A 21,616-nucleotide genomic window follows, 5' to 3' on the forward strand; every position below is an offset into this window, starting at 1 on the left:
AATCTTACTCATTTATGCCTCGTTTGTGTATAAAGCCTACCTTCCAGTGATGTTGTTATGCGGTAAACCCATTAATAGCTACGAGTGTAATGCTTCTGTGATTAATAAAACAAAAAGAACATGAGTCATCTTAAGAAATGTTGACTATGTGTACCTAACGGTGCTGTTATGGGACTGACTATCTTTTTTCGAGAAGTGGGGTTATGTGGGATTCGCCGGTGCCCGAAACGCCACGGAATATCCACTAAAAACCGGCGGTAACCTGTCCGTCTTCTCAGCGGGCGCCACAGGATTCGTGTGCTACCGTGACGCCCATATGTCTGACTACCTGTAGTTACTACTGTTAGAGTTACTTTTTTTACACATTGTATAACTATAATTTATTAGAATAATTTAATTAATAATATGCCCGATTGACTATTTTTAGAATATGTTGTAATGTAAAATTTTAATTTCGATTACTACTGGCCGAATGTCCGATACTGGCCGGTAAGAAAAATAATGTCAAGAAATCGAACGCGGCGGCAGTGTTTTGTTATAATGCTAATTATTTTTTAATAATTAGAATTATAGGGAGATTCGGAGAATACGGGACGTATTGTGAAACACGGATTGGTGGGTGAAATAAATGTGAAAATAGTGTTAATAAATGAATCTGGAAGAATATCGTTGTTTAAACTTGCGACCACCCTAAGACTAGGTACTCACTAGTAGAAATACTACCACCCAAAAGCAATACAAAGTATCACTGTCTTGTGAATGTGGAATGAGCCTGTTTAATTGCAAGCACAAAAGACATATCGCTGTAGCTCCCGAGGTTGGGAGGACGGTGTTTGGAATGTTAAATATTTTATGTGATGATTATATCCCCTTTGCCTCTTTTTATTATAAAATAAAAAAAACCGACGGGCAAATGGCCTACCTGATGGTAAGCCAAAGACATTTCTACATCGCCAAAGCGCCGCCAACCTTGGGAACTAAGATGTTATGTGCCCAGTGCCTGTAGGTACATAAGCACACCCTTGAAACCGGAAAACAACAATAAGTATGGATTGATTTGATTTGGCGGTGGTACATGATAATTGGATGGTACCCAGATGGGCTTATAAGGCTCTACCACAAAGTGGTATGTATGGTCCTCTATTTTAATTAAAACAAAATCTTCAAACCTATGTTAGATCGTATACAAACAATTATTACTTAAATTGAATTATTCATATAAATACATATAAATAAAGACATATTCTACAGGAAAGTCAATTTATATCTGAAATGTGTCTATTTATTACTATACTATAGTACGTTATTGGTAACTATAAACGGACAGTGGTATCTCCGATCAAACGAATAAAATTGTCCTCAAGTCGTCCAACAGGTCAGTTCAGTCTGTTAAAGCGTTCGTGTCGCACGTCTGAGACGAAGTCTACTTACTGAATAAGTTCATACAGTGAATATGTTTAAACTAACTGTTTTAGTGTTATTGGCGTTTAGTGACAATGTATTCTCCCATACGTATCACTTGGGAGCCTGTCCAGCGGTTGAACCGATGCCTGGATTTGACATGAACCAGGTGATCTTATTTTTTATCTCAGAATAGTACTGTACTCTAATATAATAAGGAATTATTTACTATTAAGATAGTGTGCTATTTGTTAATAGTTAAATTAATAATGTTTAATTTGTATATCATCTTATGAATGTTATTAAATGAGGTTTTAACTATTAAGGTACTTTGAACAATTAAAATACTGTAGAAATTATATTGAGTATCGGTAGTTCTTTAGGACCTTGTATAAATATTTCGATGTAAATATTTTTGTATTTGGAAATAATTAAAGTTCTTACTACCAAATCCAAAACGTTTTTAATATGTATAAAATAACACAACATATGTATTATTTAAATATATTAAATTGTAACAGTTTATCTAGATAATATTGAAACTATTGTTATTTTGATAACTAGGGAAAATAATTACACTTATTATCAAAGTACCTAATCGTAGTATGTTTATGAGTTATTATAGAACAATATTATTTCATCGTATAAAGAAGAAGAGATAAGAGAATTGTTTAACATACATAACAACATATACGTAACATATATATTTACAATAAAGGAACTTGACCCGCAGTGTCATGGCATTGATAAAAACAGTTTATTCGAATATGATCTTTATTACAATATTGTTTAAAAACAATCTTAGATATCAATGCTAACTTGGAATGTATATTTACTCCATTTCAACCATAACAGGAAAAAAGCCATATAAACAACATTTGACAACAAATTGACACGATATCATTGGTCGAGAGGTATATTTATCCATGATAGTCACTATGGATTTGCGTAAAAATGGCGTTTTGAACGACGACGAAATTGTTATCGGAATTTTGGAAGTAAAATTAAAGTGGAAATAAGTATTTAAGTGTAACAGTGTTGTATTATAATTAAAGATATATTAACCATTAACTCTTAGCTGTGCACAAAATAGCTGAGTTATTAGTAAATCGCATGAAATACGTAAATCTAAGGTTTGTTTAAGCCCGGTGGTTAGAACAGGTTAACCTTCTTTGATGATTTAAGGTTCAAATCTAGGCAAGCACAACTGAATTTTCATGAACGAAAACATCGTGAGGAAATCTTCAAGTGTTGAATGAAAAGAGGATTACAAGAAGAAGCTTTAACCCAACAGTGGGCATAAACAGACTGTTACATTATTTTTTTGATGATGATAGTATGTCTGACCAATGGCCGCTACGGCAGCTGTTCTCGAAGGAAAAAGAACAAATCTTAATCTCTTAAACAAAGTATTTCAATCCTGATTCAAAAATTAATTGGAATCCCGACCCACTAACTAAGAAACCATACCAAACGGTGTTTCATTATATGGAGCTATATATTTTTACATCATATCAAGGAATTGAAAATTAAAAGAATACAAAAAAGGATTCCCAAGACCGAGTAGCCAACTGCGCTGGGTACAATTGAGTTCGGAAACGAGTGAACTCACTTTTTGGAATTCGTTATTAAATGCATATTTTTCTGGATCCGATGAAGATCTTCGAAGGTAGACCATGGAAGCAGTTTAGTCAACTCGTTTTTTCGAAATGTTTATTAATAAATAATTAAAATAAATAAGGTAAAATATGTTAATTAGACAATAAAGATAAAATCTAGCTTCAATTTACTCGATTTACAGATGTTGGGTCTGTGGTATGTGATTCAAAAGACATCGACAGCGTCGCACTGCATCACCTACAACTTCACGAAGACCGACGAACCTGGCACTTATCAACTGGAACAATTATCTCAGCACTTCATTTTGGGATTGACGCCTCTTAAACATGATTACAGGTATTGTGAAAGTTTAACGAAAAAGTAGATAGTGAGTTTTACGTTTAATTCAATATTGTATTCTTCCAAGACCATTCAAAAGAGATTATATGATGTTGCTTGAATATTTTTAATCACTTGAAATTTATTCTCGAATAATTGTTTAATACGATAAGCTTTTTAATTAAGTTTCTTGCTAAATCACTCAAATCAAATCAAAATATACTTTATTGAAGTAGGCTTTTATAAGCACTTTTGAATCGTCATTTAACAAACTATTTAAAGTAAAGCTACCACCGTTTCGGAATGTAGACTCTACCGAGAAGAGCCGGCAAGAAACTCAGTAGTTACTCTTTTTCAACATATAAAAATACAGTCATGTTAGTTAAATACAAATATATATGTATGTTATGTCTCCTGCCTGGAAGTCAACAAGCATTAACTCCACGCTTTTTTATCATCAATATAATCTTGTATCGAATAATATGCCTTCTTTACCAATGTATTTTTTACAATTGACTTGAATCTCTGAAACGGCAAAGTTAAAAATGTCTGCGGAATTTTATTATAAAAGTGGATACCTTGCCCCAAGAATGATTTATTGACTTTGCGGAGTCGGAAACTTGGCGTTCTAAGCTTATCCTTACTTCTCGTGCACATACAATGATTATCACTGATTTTATCAAAGTGATCAATGCTACTGTGAATATACATAATATTGTTGTAAATATAATGTGACAAGATTATAAATAGACCGGATTGCTCTCTTTTGTAAAATAAAAACGGATTCAATATCTGCAGCGTTACCCCACAGTAATATGCCATATGACATAATACTGTGACAATAACCAAAATATACTAGACGAGCGGTATCGATATCAGTTAGTTGTCTAACTTTTCTAGCCGCGCATGCTGCGGAGCTGAGTCTTCCTGTCAGGGATGATAAACGAGGACTCCACTGAAGTTTGGAATCCAATGCTATTCCCAAAAAAACCGTAGTATCGGCTACGTTAAGACGGCCACCATTTAAAGATATATTATAATTTTGCTTTCTAACATTGGGTAGGGTTTTTTGAGTATTCAAAACTACATTATTTACTGTATATTACACTGTTCACATCGTCATAGTTATTTTTTTCCTGTCTACAAAGCTCATCAAGGTTTTAAAAGACTTTAGATTGAGGGTTTAAAATGTTAACGAAGTATGAAGAAGAAAGTTGCTCTGTCCGTCTGTTTATTACGCACAAACTGCTCAAACAATCAACAAAAAATTTGCAACACACATGAATCGTCCTGTCCATTTACCCTAGTAAACATTCACACAACAGGCAGTACTGTTGTTTCTAGGAATAGAATATGAATAAATAATATTAAAAAAAAAAACAATTAGTTAATTAGTTAAGGACAAAATCTATAATAGTATAATTCAATAAGGAAGTATAAGCGTCTGAGCGCTTTAGCGTGTGACGAATTTAGTTGCAGCGGCTGTACTTTGCATTATTTATTTTAAATTTAACGCAGATGGAAAACTAGTCATCAAGCCAATAATACTGCTGTATAACGCTTTTAAATATTACCATAAGGCTTTGCGTTACTGCCTTGGGAATTGTTTTAACCGAATCATCATTAATAATGTTTCCTTATTGCTAAAAAGTTTAAAAGGAATTCAGGCCTTTTTTGTTTTAGTTATTGACTCATGTGATTGTATTATTTAAATTTTGTCTGTAGGTATACCGGTATATTAACGGTTCCCGATAAAGCAGTGCCCGCACGAATGAAAGTACAATTTCCCCTGAGTGAGTATTTGTTGTTTCATTCATATTCTTCATTATCATCATCCAAATGTACCAAAAATACTTTGGTTAAGGTACAGAGCTGTGTATGTAGGAGCCACACAGATGCAAATGCAACCGTTAAGAGCCGAGATGGTCCTGCGGAGGAAACTTAGATCTCAGCTGATGTTCGGTTCAAATACAGTTCGGTTCCATTAAGATTTCCACATGTCCCAAAAAACCGAAACCATATTGGATACATCGTGACAGCAAATGCTCCAAGTTACTCTCCATATCAGGTCCAGCAGTGGGTTATACGGCCTACGGATATGATACTTAATGAGTAGTTTAACTTAATTCTGCAGTACGATTCTCTATGAATTCACTTGTGAAATATTAGCACCGGAATAGAGCAAGTATGGATAATTAACGGTGGACGAGCAGTAGAATTAAAAGTGTATTAGATAGTACAGATCTGTGACCACTACGAATCACGAGTAGTTGAATGTGTTATATTGGCACGATCCCGTAGCCTCTCCGGTCTGGGTCGAAGACTGCTATCTTAGTGGTTTTAACGGTTTGGAATCTCACATAACGTGACCCATCCGAGACCCGGGTAGCTTCTGAAGGTTTCTACCGTGGAAAAAGTAAAAGATCTACTACCACTAATGATGAGCTAATAACATATACAGCTTATAGATACAAATATTTATGTATTTATATGATCGTGCGTGTCAGGTGTTGCGGGCTCCGCGAGCTACACGGTAATGGCGGCCGACTACACAACATACGCCGCAATATTTACATGTCAGAAGCTGGCGTTCGCTAACCGTCATTCCGCGACGATTCTCTCACGAACTAAGGAACTGGATAAGATGTTTGTTGACAAGGTAAGTGATTTGTTCATATTTTGAGTCCCGGAGAAGGACATGAGCTATTTTTTTTATTCACTCCTCTAGGGGGTAAATAGGGGCGCGATGGTTTGTGAGCAATAGGGAAAGTTTTATAAATTTCTTCCGGATGAAGTCGTCGGATCAACTGGTCTTTTTTATATTATACTGGTTGGTTTGTCTGTAAATGCCTCTTGTTAGTGTTCCTGTAACTTTTAAATGGATTGACCTTATTGAGGTCTTTCATATGATATATTTGTTTCATAAATATATGAAACAAGTTATATCTATGTTAGGATCTGGTTTATTAATATTCCTATTTTATCTTCCAACAAATCAATGTTTTGATATTGGCGTTGTAAGAAATTTTTTACATAATTATTGCCTTTCATTTTGGGAAAATAAGTTATGTCCCTTGTGCCTGTTATAAATTTGGTTTTCAATACAACAATTATAATAAGAGCTGATTTCTGGTCGAATCAGTCAAAACGTGTTTGCACAAAAGCAACCAACTAATACAATCATAAAAAAAGTGTTTTAGACTTAAGAGCATAGCATCTATTCATACTAATGATCTTGGTCTATTTTATACTAATGGTCTTGGTCTCAAAAATTAGTTTGTTTAATAATACTTGTGTCTTTCTCACATCCGGTGCGATGTCTGTACGTACAGCTCCCACTTTTATTAGATAAGAGGGTATATCCTGTAGCAACCAGTTAATCTTTATAACTAGTTCTGTCAGGGTTATACCAATTAAGCCTGTAATTGCTTTTTTTCTTATCCAGTGTTTATCGACGTTATTTGACATAAACAATAATGTAACTATTAAGTTCCTTGCCGGTTCTTCTCGATAGAATCTTTATTCCTAACCGGTGGTAGCTTTGCTTAATATAGTTTCTAAAATGACGACTCAAAAGTGCTTGTATAAAGTATATTTTGATTATTTTATTGGATTTTCTTTGTCTATATCAGTCGGTTATCTTAATAGATCAAAGTGTTGATTGTAATGAAGCTTTGAGCTGTTCTTCGTACACTCGCGAAGATTCCTGGTCCAATCAACAAGATTTAATCTTTGCATTCATCATTTTATCTGGACTATTATTTAAAATTATTATTACCTGCAAAGATAACTTAAAAAATATCTTTAATTACGTTAAAATAAGAAGTTAGTTAGAAAACATTAGTGAAGTTGACAACATGACGGTTTATTTTTTATGAGCCTAGTTGGATGAAGAATATTTTGGTTAAAAAAATCATCAAAAAACATTTTTTTGGCTAAATGTTATTATAAAACTGACGATTTTATAGATGGCTAGTTACCGCCCGTGACCACGCTCGTGTTTCAGGGGTTCGTTCGTGTAAGGCATAAAAGTAGACAATACCCTTTCTTGAAGTACCAGCTCACTTCATACCAAATCTTATTCAATTCATTTCCGTTGTTTAGTCTTGCAAGCGTAACAGACATACATATAGTCATACATTTACAATATTAGTGGGAACTACAATACACTTTGGGAGTAAAACGAACATCTCTAAGTCCATTTAAATGATAAACTAAAATCTACTCTATTTTTGCGCTGGTATTCTCAGTTCGGTGTTTCTTTCCGAATAGATTCAAAACATACGATAACCAAGCGTAATCGAGGTTGGATTTAGTTCAGACTCACATAGTTAGTGTCGCGTTCACTGATAGTACTTGACATGGTAATAACGTTTGTTTAATTTTTCGCAGACGCGTTCAAAGCTGGCATCTTTCGGCGTGGACCCGTACGACTTGTCCATCATATCGCAGACGGATTGCCCGAAGCACCCCGACGGTAGCACGGAGGGAGTCAACATAAACATCGACCCGAATACGTTTTCTTCGCACAATATCGGCGAAGCGGTTAGAAAAACTGGTGGAGTCATTGGTAATTATATAATTTATTTGCATGAAGAATTACAAATTATAACTAAATAATAGCTTTGTATGAATATACAATTTGTCATGACTTCATGGAAAGGTAGAATGCAGCTGTATTTCTTTCCTACAACAATTATTATCTCTTTATTAATATGGAAATGAAATAGTGCCCATAGACATCCACTTTTTTTGTTAAAGTATCGCCATAGACATCTTTTCCGTGCCTATGGTGCATCTTATCTTAATAATTTGTAATAATATTATAGACTCATATAATCTTTACATGATTAACGCTTTGCCAATAATTTAGATAATAATCAACGTAATTCGTTTTGTACCAGAATTATAGCAAGTATTAATAAACAGAATATTTCACTGGTCGATTTATTGCTCGTAAGTTTACTTGAGTTTATTTTTATTTCAGCTGACGGTGTCGAATATGTAGTGGAAGCTGGTAAAAAGGTCTACAAAAAAGTAGCCAGTAGCAAAGAGGACCTAACTGAGCCGCCGAGTCAGCCCTTGCGCTCATTGGACGCAGACGCCGAATGGCTACCATAAAACTATCAATTTACAATTGTCATAAACATTTAAAACTTTTTTTACGTCTGTGTGTGTTACGCACTCGTCGATATCCTTGCATTTAAATGCTCTGTTGTGCCAAATGAAATTAATTAAGATAATTTTAACTAACGAAGATTACAATAATGTAATGTCATAACATATTAAAGTCATTAAATAATTATTTCTTTTATTTATTAGTTTAATATACACTATAAATAAATACAACTACAAATAAAACTTCATTTTAATAATTATTTATTTATTATTCTCATGAAATTTTATATGAATTTCTTGCATGTTTTTCCAGAAAACGTTTTTGGATGAGAATGTACATTTTACAATTAATTTAGTCAAGCTACTCTCGAGGTATGTTTATATTAACGGACAGCATTTTATTTATAAGGATGTTATTACCGCTATTTGCTATACAGGGGACATGAGTTTGGGCTCTTTTTTAAAGTGGTCCGCAGGAAAAACTAATCGGGAATGAGTGGATTGCTGACTGAAGTAACTGCCCGTACATGTCCGACTGAACAATGTGTTTTCAGACGAACATTTAGAGCTTATTCCACCACGTTCTTCTGATGCGGCTCAGTGTATACAGATATGGAATCAATTCAGCCGGCACATGCATGTTTCCTCGACTGCCGACCGCAAGATGAATTATATTACATTATATGTATAATCAAATAAATCAAATAGAAACGCATAAAGCTTACTCGGACTTAAATCCGTAATGTGGGGCTCTTGTTCGTCTGTCCGATACAAATTTTGAATACGATCTTAAATTAACTTCCGAATGAATTCAATTGTGACTAAGGAACTCTTGTTGAAAAATCAAGTGTAACAATCGTTAAAAAGACGTTTGTATAATTATACAGACGCTGATTGGACGAACTTCCATTATAATATGCCATTTGTTTCATAACGAAATTCTTAAATATTTTGACTTTTATAAACACGGTCCTTCCTAATTCTACGCCAAATAAATTTTATAGGAATTTTATTAGTAAAACATTGCCTTCCTTTTGCACCACAAAAATATATAAACGCTAATTCTTTATTCTATTTTTGATATGTTTGGCAAGATTTGCGGCGTATTGGCGATGTAAGGCCTGGTAAGTATTTCTTACGGCGCCTGAGGTGACCACTTACCATTAGGTGGCCTAATTGCCCGTCCGAATAACTATTTTATATAAAAAAATTAAGCTAGAAAACTCATTGGTGAAATCAATCCAAATTTCACAGTTTAGATTTAGAGCATCGACACAACGAACATTAGACTTGCCTTTATAGCTTATTCTTCGGAGAGTGTAAACACAAGTCACTAACTCGGTGGTAGGGCTTTGTGCAAACCCTGTCTGGGACTATCACCACCACCACCACCAACTCATCAGATATTCTGCCGCCAACCAGCAATACTTGGTATTGTTATGTCCGGTTTGAAGGGGGAGTGAGCCAGTGTAACTACAGACACAAGGGACATAACATCTTAGTTCCCGAGGTTGGTGGCGCATTACACTCACAAAATGTATCGCAATATTTATTCAATAGAAGCATTCATGTTATACAATCTAGGGAAAGTTACTTGTAGCGTGTATGCTTAACTACTAATAATAACTGCACTTCTTGCACTTCTGGAGCGCGGCCAACTAGTCCAATGACCATGGCTCACTCGGCTCACCTGCTCGCTCTACTAAACTTTAATGACATCTTGTTTGGGTCTACATTAAGGGAATATTTATGAAAGGAAAGGACTTCGATTTTCGAATAAGTGTTTTTTTTTTAATCGCTAATCATTGATATGACTTTTATATCTGGAACATAATATGAATACCTAAGTTAATATATGTCAGTAAAATTGCAGAGCATCGGACTTTTAAATTTTTTTTTAAACAATATCGATATAAAAAGCTTTATTAACTAACATAACTATTATAAAATTATCGGAAAAGGGCGACTACTGCAATTGTTTTGTCAGTTCTTCTAAAGTATATTTTGATTTTACCATCGGATAAGGTTCAACTTCTGCCTCAAGCCAATTGATTACCAAAATCACATGTTTTTTTACTCTTTTGGTTATTGCTATTTCCAGTACTCGCATAAGCTGAACGCTGAACTGGACCGCAAAATAGGAGTAATTCCTTGAAAATTGTTGACATTTATCTGGTCTTTAAGTGATGCTTTGTCGAAATGATTTTTAAATATACTTTCTATTACACACTATTATTATGGATTCGAGTAGTTTAGAATGGTTTTGTGTACATTCAATTGTATGTAATTGTATCACAAACTTTTATACGAAATTTCATATAATTATATGCCATGAAACCAGACCATAGTTGAATGTTAACTGATATACTTTGGCTTACGCTCGGACCAGTACTGCTGTTTTTATTTATATAATAGTTCATCTCGTGTTCGGTGGTGAAGGATATTATCGCCACAAAACCTGTCGGAACAGCATCTGCCACATATAGCCCGCATTGGAGAATCGAGATGGGAAAGTTTCTGAGTTCAGCAGTAAGACAATTACTGGCTATTACTGAGGACTATAGCTTAAAGTATGTTTTTAACGTTTAATTGTTAATTGATTTCGTTGATTGAATTCAAAAGAACTTCTCTAATTTTTATGAAAAACTTCAAAAGTAAAATCAATAAAAAATATAAGTACTTCAGGCACGGAAAAAAGATTTGTTTAATTGAAGAAAATAACAGAGCTGTAGGTATCACATACGATTAGTAAAATCCAGTAGAACTACCTGTTATGTACCAATTATCATTGGACGGTATAGAATTTGAACCGCCAGAGCGTCATTCAGTGGCGAGTTACAGCAAAATGGACCTATAAAAACTTTCTCCAAAAAATAATAATAAAAAAGCACCTGTGTAATATGAGCCCCCTTAATGATCAATGTAATAGTTTATATATATTAATCTCGGACATATATACACCACCACCTACCACTAATATGTACATATGTATGAAACCGTTAAATAATACTATTACTATGAACGGAGCTATTATTTGACGACCTCCGTGGTCGAGTAGTGTGTACACCGGTTTTCATAATACGCCACTCCGAGGTCCCGGGTTCGATTCCCGGCCGAGTCGATGTATGTAGAAGAAGTTCATAAGTTCTATGTTGTCTTGGGTCTGGGTGTTTGTGGTACCGTGGTTACTTCTGATTTTCCATAACACAAGTGCTTTAGCTACTTAGATTAGGATCAGAGATAATGTATGTGATGTTGTTCAATGTTTATATTTATTTATTTATTTACTTAATTTACAATAAAACACAAAACATTTCGACAGTTTTACTCGTAGGTTCGATTAGTGTGTTAATAATTTAACTGAAATCGGCCTGTTATATTAAAAACAGTATGCACCATCGTAATTTATTACAAACTGACGGCTGTTACAATTAGCCGGTAATATATTTGAGAGATATATATATATGTATATATTTATAGTTCAATATTAATAGGTGATAAACAGTTGGCTAAGCGATAATGTGTGTGTCAAACGTATGAGACAGTTTGGCTAGGATCGCTGGCTGGGTGTCAGTTCTCTAGCCCAGTCGTTGTAACGATCAAGATCCAGTTTAAAATAAATATTACCAATGGAAAACTTTATATGTTCAATTAGTATTACATATTAAGTTAACCCTGTGCTTATGTGACAGTGGTGATGTGATTAATTTATTTTTGATCTTTAATGTTGATAAAATCTTTGATGTTGGCGTAGTTCAGGTTGAACATAATGCGGGGTGAGTGATGAGTATTTATGTTAGTTTTGATTAAAATTCAACTATGTTTTGTGATATATCATCAGTTATATATAACTTAGATTCGAGTTTTATGTGTTAGATTATTTATATATATATTTGACCACGATCCACGACTCTGAAAAACTTCTCGCAAAATAATATGTGCAACCAGCTTGGTTTTCATTTCATAAATATAATGTATGAAATTAAATAAAATTGCCTATTTTTGATGATTTGATGTACCTAACTATGTTACAAAATTATCCATATTTTTATTAATAAAATATTAAAACGCATTCTACATTTTAAATAATGTGTTTTGGATTTATATTAAAACTAACTTAAATAATAAATAACTAAATTTAATAATATAAGAACCGTGATGGCCCAGTGGTTAGAACGCGTGCATGCAACCGATGATTTCGGGTTCAAACCCAGGCAAGCACCACGGAATTTTCATGTGCTTAATTTGTGTTCATAATTCATTCGCGCTCGGCGGTGAAGGAAAACATCGTGAGGAAACCTGCATGTGTCTAATTTCAATAAAATTCTGCCACGTGTATTCCACCAATACGCATTGGAGCAGCATAGTGGAATATGCTCCAAAACTTCCCCTCAAAGGGAGAGGATGCCTTAGCCCAGCAGTGGGAAATCTACAGGCTGCTAATGTAATAAAAAAATGTAATGTAACTTAAATAACTTTGAATTACATTAAAGTGTAAAGAGTTAATTATTATAGTAATAAGCTCCAACCCATAATTTTTTTTAAGGAGGAATCTCACTTATACAATACTGAGCAATGTTAATAAGTAAGCATATATAAATTGTATACGTTCAAACAATTTGAAGGACCATTGAATGTGTATTTCAGGTCTTCGTTTCATTTTCGTGTTATTTCTCTTGGTGTTTGGGAAGATTAAATGTGCGTTCCGGAAATTCGAAACCCTAAAAACCACCATTAACATCGGTAAGAATGGATACAGATGTAATTTTATTATTTTATATCTAACATATAATCACAATTTACTTCATTTTTAATCGACGTGAGGTTTAAATCGAGGAAAAAATATAAGTACTCTTTTTCTCAAATTAAATCATATAATTAAATGTAAATTTAATTCCAATGGCAGAAGGAGTAATTAACAATCCTAAGACTTACTTCTTTTTAAATATTATGTTCTTTTCATTTTTTATTTCAGGCGTTTAACTATTAGCCTTCCTATATCATGAACTAAAACATTCTTGCTTGTTATATATGCATGTTATATATCTTTATTTATAATACAACATAATTTCACTTAACTGCTTTACTTTAAATTTACTTCCAAATTTCCGTAAATACTTGCGATGACATTTGCTGCTGACCGCCGTTCGCCATTTTTTCAAGAATCCATAATGGAAACAATTGATTATTTAAATTTCATTTGTGTATTAATTTATTTTGTATTATTCCGTAGGTGTAATATTGCCACCAAATACCGTTACTGAAATTGCCTTTGCATCCGCACTCGCCCGAGCATCGATAGAAAGTGAACATTACAATTTCGTTATGAAAATTATTTACACTCCCTTCGGTGACAGCTTTGCGGCATCGAAAGCCTGTAAGTAATCAAACCTTTGATTCTAATATTATGAAAAGCGATTTAAATTCAGATTTAATTATTTCACTTTTTTCTGAATGATCATTGGTCGATAACAGCAAATGACGACCTAAGCGACCAATGAGCTTTCAGTATTGTTACTTTGGTAAGTGTTTCGGAAAATGGCTCGGTCTCTGGTAATTCTAAATTAAATGACGTTAATTTTGGTATCATTGTTTTGACAGCTTGTAAGCTGCTAGCGTCTGGTGTTGTTGCCATCTTCGGACCGACTGATCCCACATCCGCTGATGCTGTGGAAGCGCATTGCCGAGCAGCTAATGTACCTCATATTCAAGTGAGAATAATTTATCATGCCCGAAGAATATTTTTTAGATCTCTATATAAAAAAAGTCTGTTTCTTTGTTTGCCTCGTGTACAGATATCTATTCCAAAACTTTGTCAATACTTCTGTGAGTGTTTTTTTTTAAGCGTATCATCTTTCTTCTCGCTTTCGTGAAAGAAGCCGGAGAAGCGAGCTTTTTGATTTGATTAATGAGCGCGCCCAAGTTCTAGAGTTAACGTCTGGTCTAGAAAATGGCTTGGTATCATACCAACCCATTTCCCAAGAGGAAACAATGATTTGCGATTGCGATTACTGTAAAGGTTGCTCGTTTTGTAGGTATTATTAAAGTATAATTTATGTCGTGTGAGTCTTATTGAATTTGTGCAAAGATATAAAAACAGAACGGTTATCTCTATCGTCTCTCGTGCCAGAATTATATTATTAACATTCATACAACACATTTAGTTTATTAAGGGTTGATGAAATAGTGTAGACAGATTACAGTTTTTCTGATTGACGTAGATAGCTAATTTCCCTTTGAGGAAATCCGTGCTGGCCAAAACCGGCATCATAATGACTTGAGCTGTTGTATTTTTTAATAGTCACATCAAACACACTAAACAGACCGTTAAAAATATTCTAGGCAGTATGGCGGCCAACTCCGGTAAGGGGCTTGGAACGTCCTTCCCCACCAGGCATTAACTTGTATCCCGAGGCCGTCGCCCTGTCGAAAGCGGTCGCACTTTTTATAAAGGACAACGATTGGAAAAGTTATACTCTACTGTACGATGATGATCAAGGTACTTAATCTATTTTTCATATCAGCTATTTTGTAACGTACAAAAATCTTATATTATTTCCTACTGCCGTAGAAACCTGTATCACGAATTGAAGAAATATTTACATGGAATAAAGGCTTAAGTATTTCTAAATAATTAAAAACGCTCTTCTACAGATAATATCTTGATATGTTATATATTGCAGGACTCATGAGATTACAAGAAATTTTCAAACACGCTGAACCTGACCATAAGTGGTTGGTGCGTAGGTTAAAACCCGGTGAAGATAATCGCCAACTATTGAAGTCCCTGAAGGCATATGGAGTGACCAGGGTAGTTATTGATTGCCCATCCGACAGGATCTTAGAATATTTGAGACAAGCATTCGAAGTTAAGTTCTTTGAGGATTACATGGTGAGATTATATTTAACTACAATATAACACTTCTAACAATTGCGCCGCAGGTGCATTGTTAGAAGTGAAACTTCTTAAAATCTGTGGCTCTCTTTCTCTTGCTTCACTCCACTCCACTAATTAACGTATCGCCGCTTAAAAAGTTTCTCTTCAAAATTTAGAAAAGTTAAATATTATTGATTGATTATTTTAATAATTTTTTTAAAAATACTATTGCTATATTTTCTTTATGTACTTACACGCCGCTAAAGCCTACATAAATATTCAATTTACATTTAATAAATAATGCATTGATTAAATTATCCTTAAGCGCAAAATTTTCGTAAAAAGTAACTAATCTCTGATTTTTCGTTTGTTTAAAAGTACTAATTATTAAAAAAAAATGTAATAATCCAGAGTTACATACTTATGTCACTGGATGCACACACGTTAGATCTGCAAGAATTAAGACACGGACTGTCAAACGTCACTTGTTTGAGGATATTTGACCATTCAGATTCGAGGACAAGATCATATCTCGCTGATTGGAAGGCGAGGACATCTTCTGATGTTAAAATTCCGAGACAGACACATGAAATTACTGTAAGTTTCGTTTAAAACTGATTAATTATCCAAGTATATTACATTCTCGTTTCTTAGAATAAAACGTAAATAGTTATTATATTATATACAGTCGACATTGACCAAAGTTATAATGACAAATACGAGTAGAGTACCTATAACAGATTCTACCGCTAAATAGCAATATTAAATATTGTGGTGTTCCGATCAGAAATGCAAGTGAGGCAATGTAACACAGGCACGAGTGTTCATGTTCCCTAGCTCGATAATGCACTGCCACACTATAAAGAATGGTTAATATGTTTTACAGTACCACTATCCATGGGAAATAGTGACTTACACACTACTACACTAACCCCCAGGTGACAAATTTGTCAGTCTATCTACCTTCAAGAAAAATCTTTTTACAAAATCACAAGTTTCTGAAAAGTTACAAACTTTTAGGTCGAAGCAGCTTTGGCTAGTGATGCAGCGAGGCTTCTAACTGATGCTATAGAAAGTGCACCGGATGGATTCAAAATAGAAGCCCAAGGAATTGAGTGCAACTCGGATACGAAGTGGGAAGTGGGAGAGGAATTCCATAACCACTTGCTTACGGTAATATAATCTATACGATATAAACTTGTAACATACAGACGATGATTGGATATCTTAAATAATAAGACATAGCCTTAAAATTATGAGAAAAACTACATTTATAAATACAATAGAGACAGACCGTGCAAAATTTGTCAGTTTAAACTAAAATTTAAATTATATAATTAAGCTATATTGTTCTCATAGTTAGTTCTAATTTTGTATTAATGGTCTTTATGGAATTTCAAATTTAATTTATTTTTTATTTTAGAATCCAATAACAGGCATCACTGGTTTCATAACTATTGACAACACGACGGGCGAAAGAACCAATTTCAATGTTGAAATAATGGAACTATCCAATAGTGGTTTTAATAGTATTGCAAAATGGACGGCCGAGTCTGGGTTCATTCCCTTTCGAACTGCAAACGAAGTGTCAGATCTTTTAGCCGAAAAATGGCAGAATAAAACATTCCGAGTTGTATCACGTATTGGAGCTCCATATTTAGTTGAAAAGGTACCAGAGGAGGGCGAAGTTTTAACTGGAAATGATCGTTACGAAGGATACTCAAAAGATCTCATACACGAAATATTAAAAGAAACCTTGCATTTAAATTACGAATTTGAAATTGTACCGGGAAACTTGTACGGCTCGTATAATAAAGATACCAGAAAATGGGACGGTCTGATTGGTCATCTTTTGGAAAGGGTTTGTAATATTAGTTTAAAAACACGGTAAACGCACACACCACCACGTATCGTGATGAACATCTATTTTTCATAATCATCTATTTGAATATCCCACGCCGATATTTGTTTTTGATTGACCAATCCATGACGTCAAACATTAATTCATAATCATCATCATGTTAATTGTCTCGCTCTTCAATTATTTGTTATAATTATTTACGGTTGGCGCAGTATGTGCTTCTTTATTTTTCCCATATTTTTTGTGTTTCCTTCATACTTACCTAACCGCCATTTTTTTTTCGTAATTACCCATTTCATATTTAATCTCATCTCATATTAATAAAAGTGGCCCAACACTGAATTTACGTACAAAAAACGTCATATATTTCAATACCTACATAAATTATTATTTCTAGAAAGCAGATTTAGCTATTTGTGATCTGACTATAACATATGAACGAAGAGCCGCAGTGGACTTTACAACACCGTTCATGACTCTGGGAATCAGTATCTTGTATTCGAAGCCCACGCCTCCAGAGCCGGAATTGTTTTCTTTTCTTAAGCCATTTTCTGTCGATGTCTGGATTTACATGGCTGCAGCATACCTGATGGTGTCACTTTTATTACATATTTTAGCCAGGTATCAAGGTTATTTCATCAATTTTACTAATATTAATTTTTTTTTCAATATTATCTTTGATATATTAATGATAAGTTTACCATTTAAATAACAGGCTTGCTCCAAATGATTGGGAGAATCCTCATCCATGCGACAAATCACCCGAGGAGTTGGAAAATATTTGGCATATTAAAAATTCCTGCTGGCTGACTGTTGGATCTATTATGACACAAGGTTCTGACATTTTGCCGAAGTAAGGGTAATCAGTTAATAAACTTGTTTATATTGTTCAGTATATAATATTGTATAGTAACTCTTAATGGAATATCATGAAAAAGTTTCGAAATTTAAAATAATTAATAATAATTTAATTGCACCTTAATATTGTATTTTTATATGCATACATTTTTGATTGATCTTAGAGGTTATTCGACACGTTGGGTCTGTGGAATGTGGTGGTTTTTCGCTCTCATCATGTGTTCGTCTTATACGGCCAACCTTGCTGCTTTCCTTACGAATGCAGCTATGGATGACTCCATCAAGAGCGCGGAGGACTTAGCGATGCAAACTAAGATCAAGTACGGGACCTTGAAAGGAGGTTCCACCTCTTCATTTTTTAAGGTATGTATTTTCATCTCCATCTTAAGATAATAAGACATTGGTACCGTGTTAATATCAGACTCGTTTAATAAGCTTGAAGATGTATCATGCTTTGAAATATAATTATAATACATAAGCTGTCTCGTGGCTTATACAGCACGTGTATTATCACGGCCCGGTTCGATAATCTATTGAGCTTACTATCTGGGACATCTCAGTAACGCTCTTGTTATGAATTTGACATTGTTACATTCATAGACTACTATTAGATTTAGGTTATGCAGACTACATCTCTGTGTTTGCGCACATTTACGAAACTATAATAGCCGTCGAATAATATAGTTTGCTGTCTTCAAAAAATACAGTTGTGGCCGATATTCTGTGAAGAAAATTATTGTTATTTTTTTACTTTTTAAGATAGTATTGTTTATTTTTCATTATATTCGTAGCGTTCAAATGTCTCTATATACCAAAGAATGTGGGCGGCTATGGAGTCCGCACGACCATCGGTCTTCGTTAAAAATAATGATGAAGGAGTAGATAGGGTGTTGAAGAGTAAGCGATCGTACGCATACTTGATGGAGTCCACGGCCATTGAATACCAGCTGGAAAGACATTGCGACCTGATGCAAGTCGGCGGTCTGCTCGACTCGAAAGGATATGGCATCGCCATGCCGTTCTGTAAGTTATTTTTAAACACATTTCCAATTTTAAAGAATCTTCATTCGTAACCTCCTTAATTCAAAACAAGCGTCTGAATCTTTCATATTAGTCCAAAAGAAATTTAAAAATTAAATATAATTTTTTTGGAATATTGAAGTAATCAATAAACAGGTATGTATTTTCTATTGTTTTTTTGAGTGCAATTCCGATCCTTAAGGCAAAAAATGAACCAGCCCTTAAATCTTAATTAAATATGAATTGTATAGTAATTGAATAACATACTTTGTGTTATATTTTAGTTGCGTCATATCGTACAGCAGTGGACAATGCAGTGTTGAAACTGGCAGAGAGTGGGAAGTTAGTAGAACTGAAAAACCGTTGGTGGAAACTTACAGACGAAGAAGCTTGTGCTGTAAATATTAACAATACAATATTTTTTATTGTATACGAATCTATTACAAAAAAAACAGTTATAACTAAAATTAGGAAAGATTTACAAGGTCTAAAAAGCGATCTCTTCCAAACATTCTTTAGGCATAGGATTCGACCAAGTAACAGTGGTTTGGAAGTTTACGTCTATATAATCGAACCCGGGACCTCCGTGGTCGAGTAGTGTGTACACCGGTGTTCTTGGGTACGCCACTCCGAGATCCCCGGTTCGATTCCCGGACGACTAGATTTAGGAAAGTTCATTAGTTTTCTATTTAGTCTTGGGTGTGGGTGTTTGTGGTACCGTCGTTACATCTGATTTTCCATAACACAAGTGCTTTAGCTTACACTGGGATCAGAGTAATGTATGTGATGTTGTCTAATATTTATTTATTATATAATATATCTATGTAGATCGATGGGATAATGGACGTACATAAATACTATATAAATATATCACAGACCACGATTTGATATCGACTTATAAATCCGTCGCATATCACGTTTCATACTACAGTGTAGTTGTAAATATAGAATAGAATTTTCTTATTGTGTAGCTACAAATAATAATGAAATTAAAGGCATCTTCATAAAAATAGAGTAAATCTTATCTTTGCGATAAGAGATCGATCTCGGACAGACAAATTTATAAAGACATGATATTGTTATTATGTGTGTATATTAAGCAACGAAGAAGGTAAATATAAAGGAGTCTTTATTTTTTAGTCTGAAGAAGCCAGTGAAGAGGGCACGAGCGCGGGCGAATTGGGAGTCGATAACGTAGGCGGAGTTTTCGTTGTCTTGGGAATAGGTTGCGGGATGGCAGCTGCAATGGGAGGTTTCGAATTCCTCTGGCATATCAGGGACGTCGCCGTGGAGCAGAAGGTTATGAAACCACCGTTATATTATTTTATGTTGTGAAACAGAAAATATTTCTTATGTTTTTGGACAGAAAAGATTCAATAACACTGTACTAAAGGATTTAATTTTATATTGTTTAATTAACTTCTTACTTTTGTCCTGTACGAAAGTATAAAAATCAAGTTAAATAACAAGCGAAGTGCGGCTCCCCTGATTTATAATAAACTGCCAAAACACAGACGAACTACATCGGAACTTAATACTTTCAAACGAAAACTTTAAGCCTTATTGATTGATAAATGATACTCATCCGTCAAGGAATTCCTGGACACCCAGCATGAAAGTAATTGAAGTTTTTCTAGCCGATGGGTACTCTGATAGTGGTCTGATTTATTCATTCAATAATATTACTATTAAACCATTAGTGCTATTGATATTTTCTATACATTTAGATTTTATATTGAATATTGTACGCATTTGTAAGGTAGGCCATTAGCGATCTGTAAATTATACTGTCACCGTTTTGTAAGTTATCTCCACAAAAAATCTTTGACCCTGCCTTGTCATTACAGATGACACCATCAGAAGCGTTCTGGGCGGAGTTAGCCTTCGCCTTAAGTTTTTGGGAGACGGAAAAGCCTGTCCAGCACTCTAGGTCATCGTCTACTGCCTCTGGCTCGAACATCGCTTCACGAGCGTCATCAGTACTCCGTTCGGCAGTCGATTTGTTCCACCTCGAAGTGTTTAATAAATAGGATGCTAAATGTTTAAGCCAAGAAGTAACTCCTAATTTAACATAACGTATATTATACACCTGTGTATTTGAATTAGTTTTATTTTAACAACAGGGACTTTATAACCAGATTGTAGTGTTTTGTGCAGTCTCGTCTGTTTGGATACGCGTTAGGGATATTCTTGTCGGTTCGTGTGCTGCGATCGCTGTCACCACAATCTGATTACTTGTACCGTGTATCTGTTACGTTATTACTCTGTGTAATTTATTTTCTTTATTAAATTCTACGTTTTTATTTATTTTATTCCATATATTACTTTTTTTTTCAGTTATTCTTTCAATTTACAAAGAGGTGTCACATTTTTATAACAAAGTTATTGTTATCGTACTTGATATTTTAGTATTTATACTTTAACGCTCGTAACGTTTAAACCAACGACTTTATCAGTTATTATTATAGAACTTCTTTGACGATAAAATGTACCTTTAAGTTGTTATTAAATTTAGACGTATATCTGGGTTATTAATCCAACCA

The 21,616-nt window shown here is 34.2% G+C and overlaps 2 protein-coding genes across 2 annotated transcripts; both read left to right on the forward strand.

The window, feature by feature from the left end:
- The first annotated feature begins 1,347 nt into the window (after positions 1–1,347).
- LOC113395215 (apolipoprotein D-like) lies at positions 1,348–8,653 on the forward strand. Its single transcript, XM_026632780.2, has 6 exons — positions 1,348–1,570; positions 3,203–3,357; positions 5,065–5,132; positions 5,847–5,998; positions 7,732–7,909; positions 8,327–8,653. The coding sequence occupies exons 1-6, from the start codon at positions 1,454–1,456 to the stop codon at positions 8,458–8,460; spliced, it is 804 nt and encodes a 267-aa protein (XP_026488565.1). The 5' UTR covers positions 1,348–1,453; the 3' UTR covers positions 8,461–8,653.
- Positions 8,654–12,211: 3,558 nt separating this feature from the next.
- Positions 12,212–21,169, forward strand: LOC113395213 (glutamate receptor ionotropic, kainate 2-like). The gene is made up of 16 exons (XM_026632778.2): positions 12,212–12,233; positions 13,105–13,200; positions 13,691–13,834; positions 14,059–14,168; positions 14,800–14,956; positions 15,141–15,349; positions 15,746–15,931; positions 16,355–16,507; positions 16,758–17,195; positions 17,593–17,816; positions 17,911–18,048; positions 18,218–18,416; positions 18,845–19,076; positions 19,358–19,470; positions 20,214–20,372; positions 20,921–21,169. Exons 1-16 carry the CDS (start codon positions 12,227–12,229, stop codon positions 21,101–21,103), a joined length of 2,748 nt encoding a protein of 915 aa, XP_026488563.2. The 5' UTR covers positions 12,212–12,226; the 3' UTR covers positions 21,104–21,169.
- Positions 21,170–21,616: the final 447 nt, after the last annotated feature.

Source organism: Vanessa tameamea, chromosome 21 (genome assembly GCF_037043105.1).
Source record: "Vanessa tameamea isolate UH-Manoa-2023 chromosome 21, ilVanTame1 primary haplotype, whole genome shotgun sequence".
Classification (NCBI taxonomy): Eukaryota; Metazoa; Arthropoda; class Insecta; order Lepidoptera; family Nymphalidae; genus Vanessa; species Vanessa tameamea.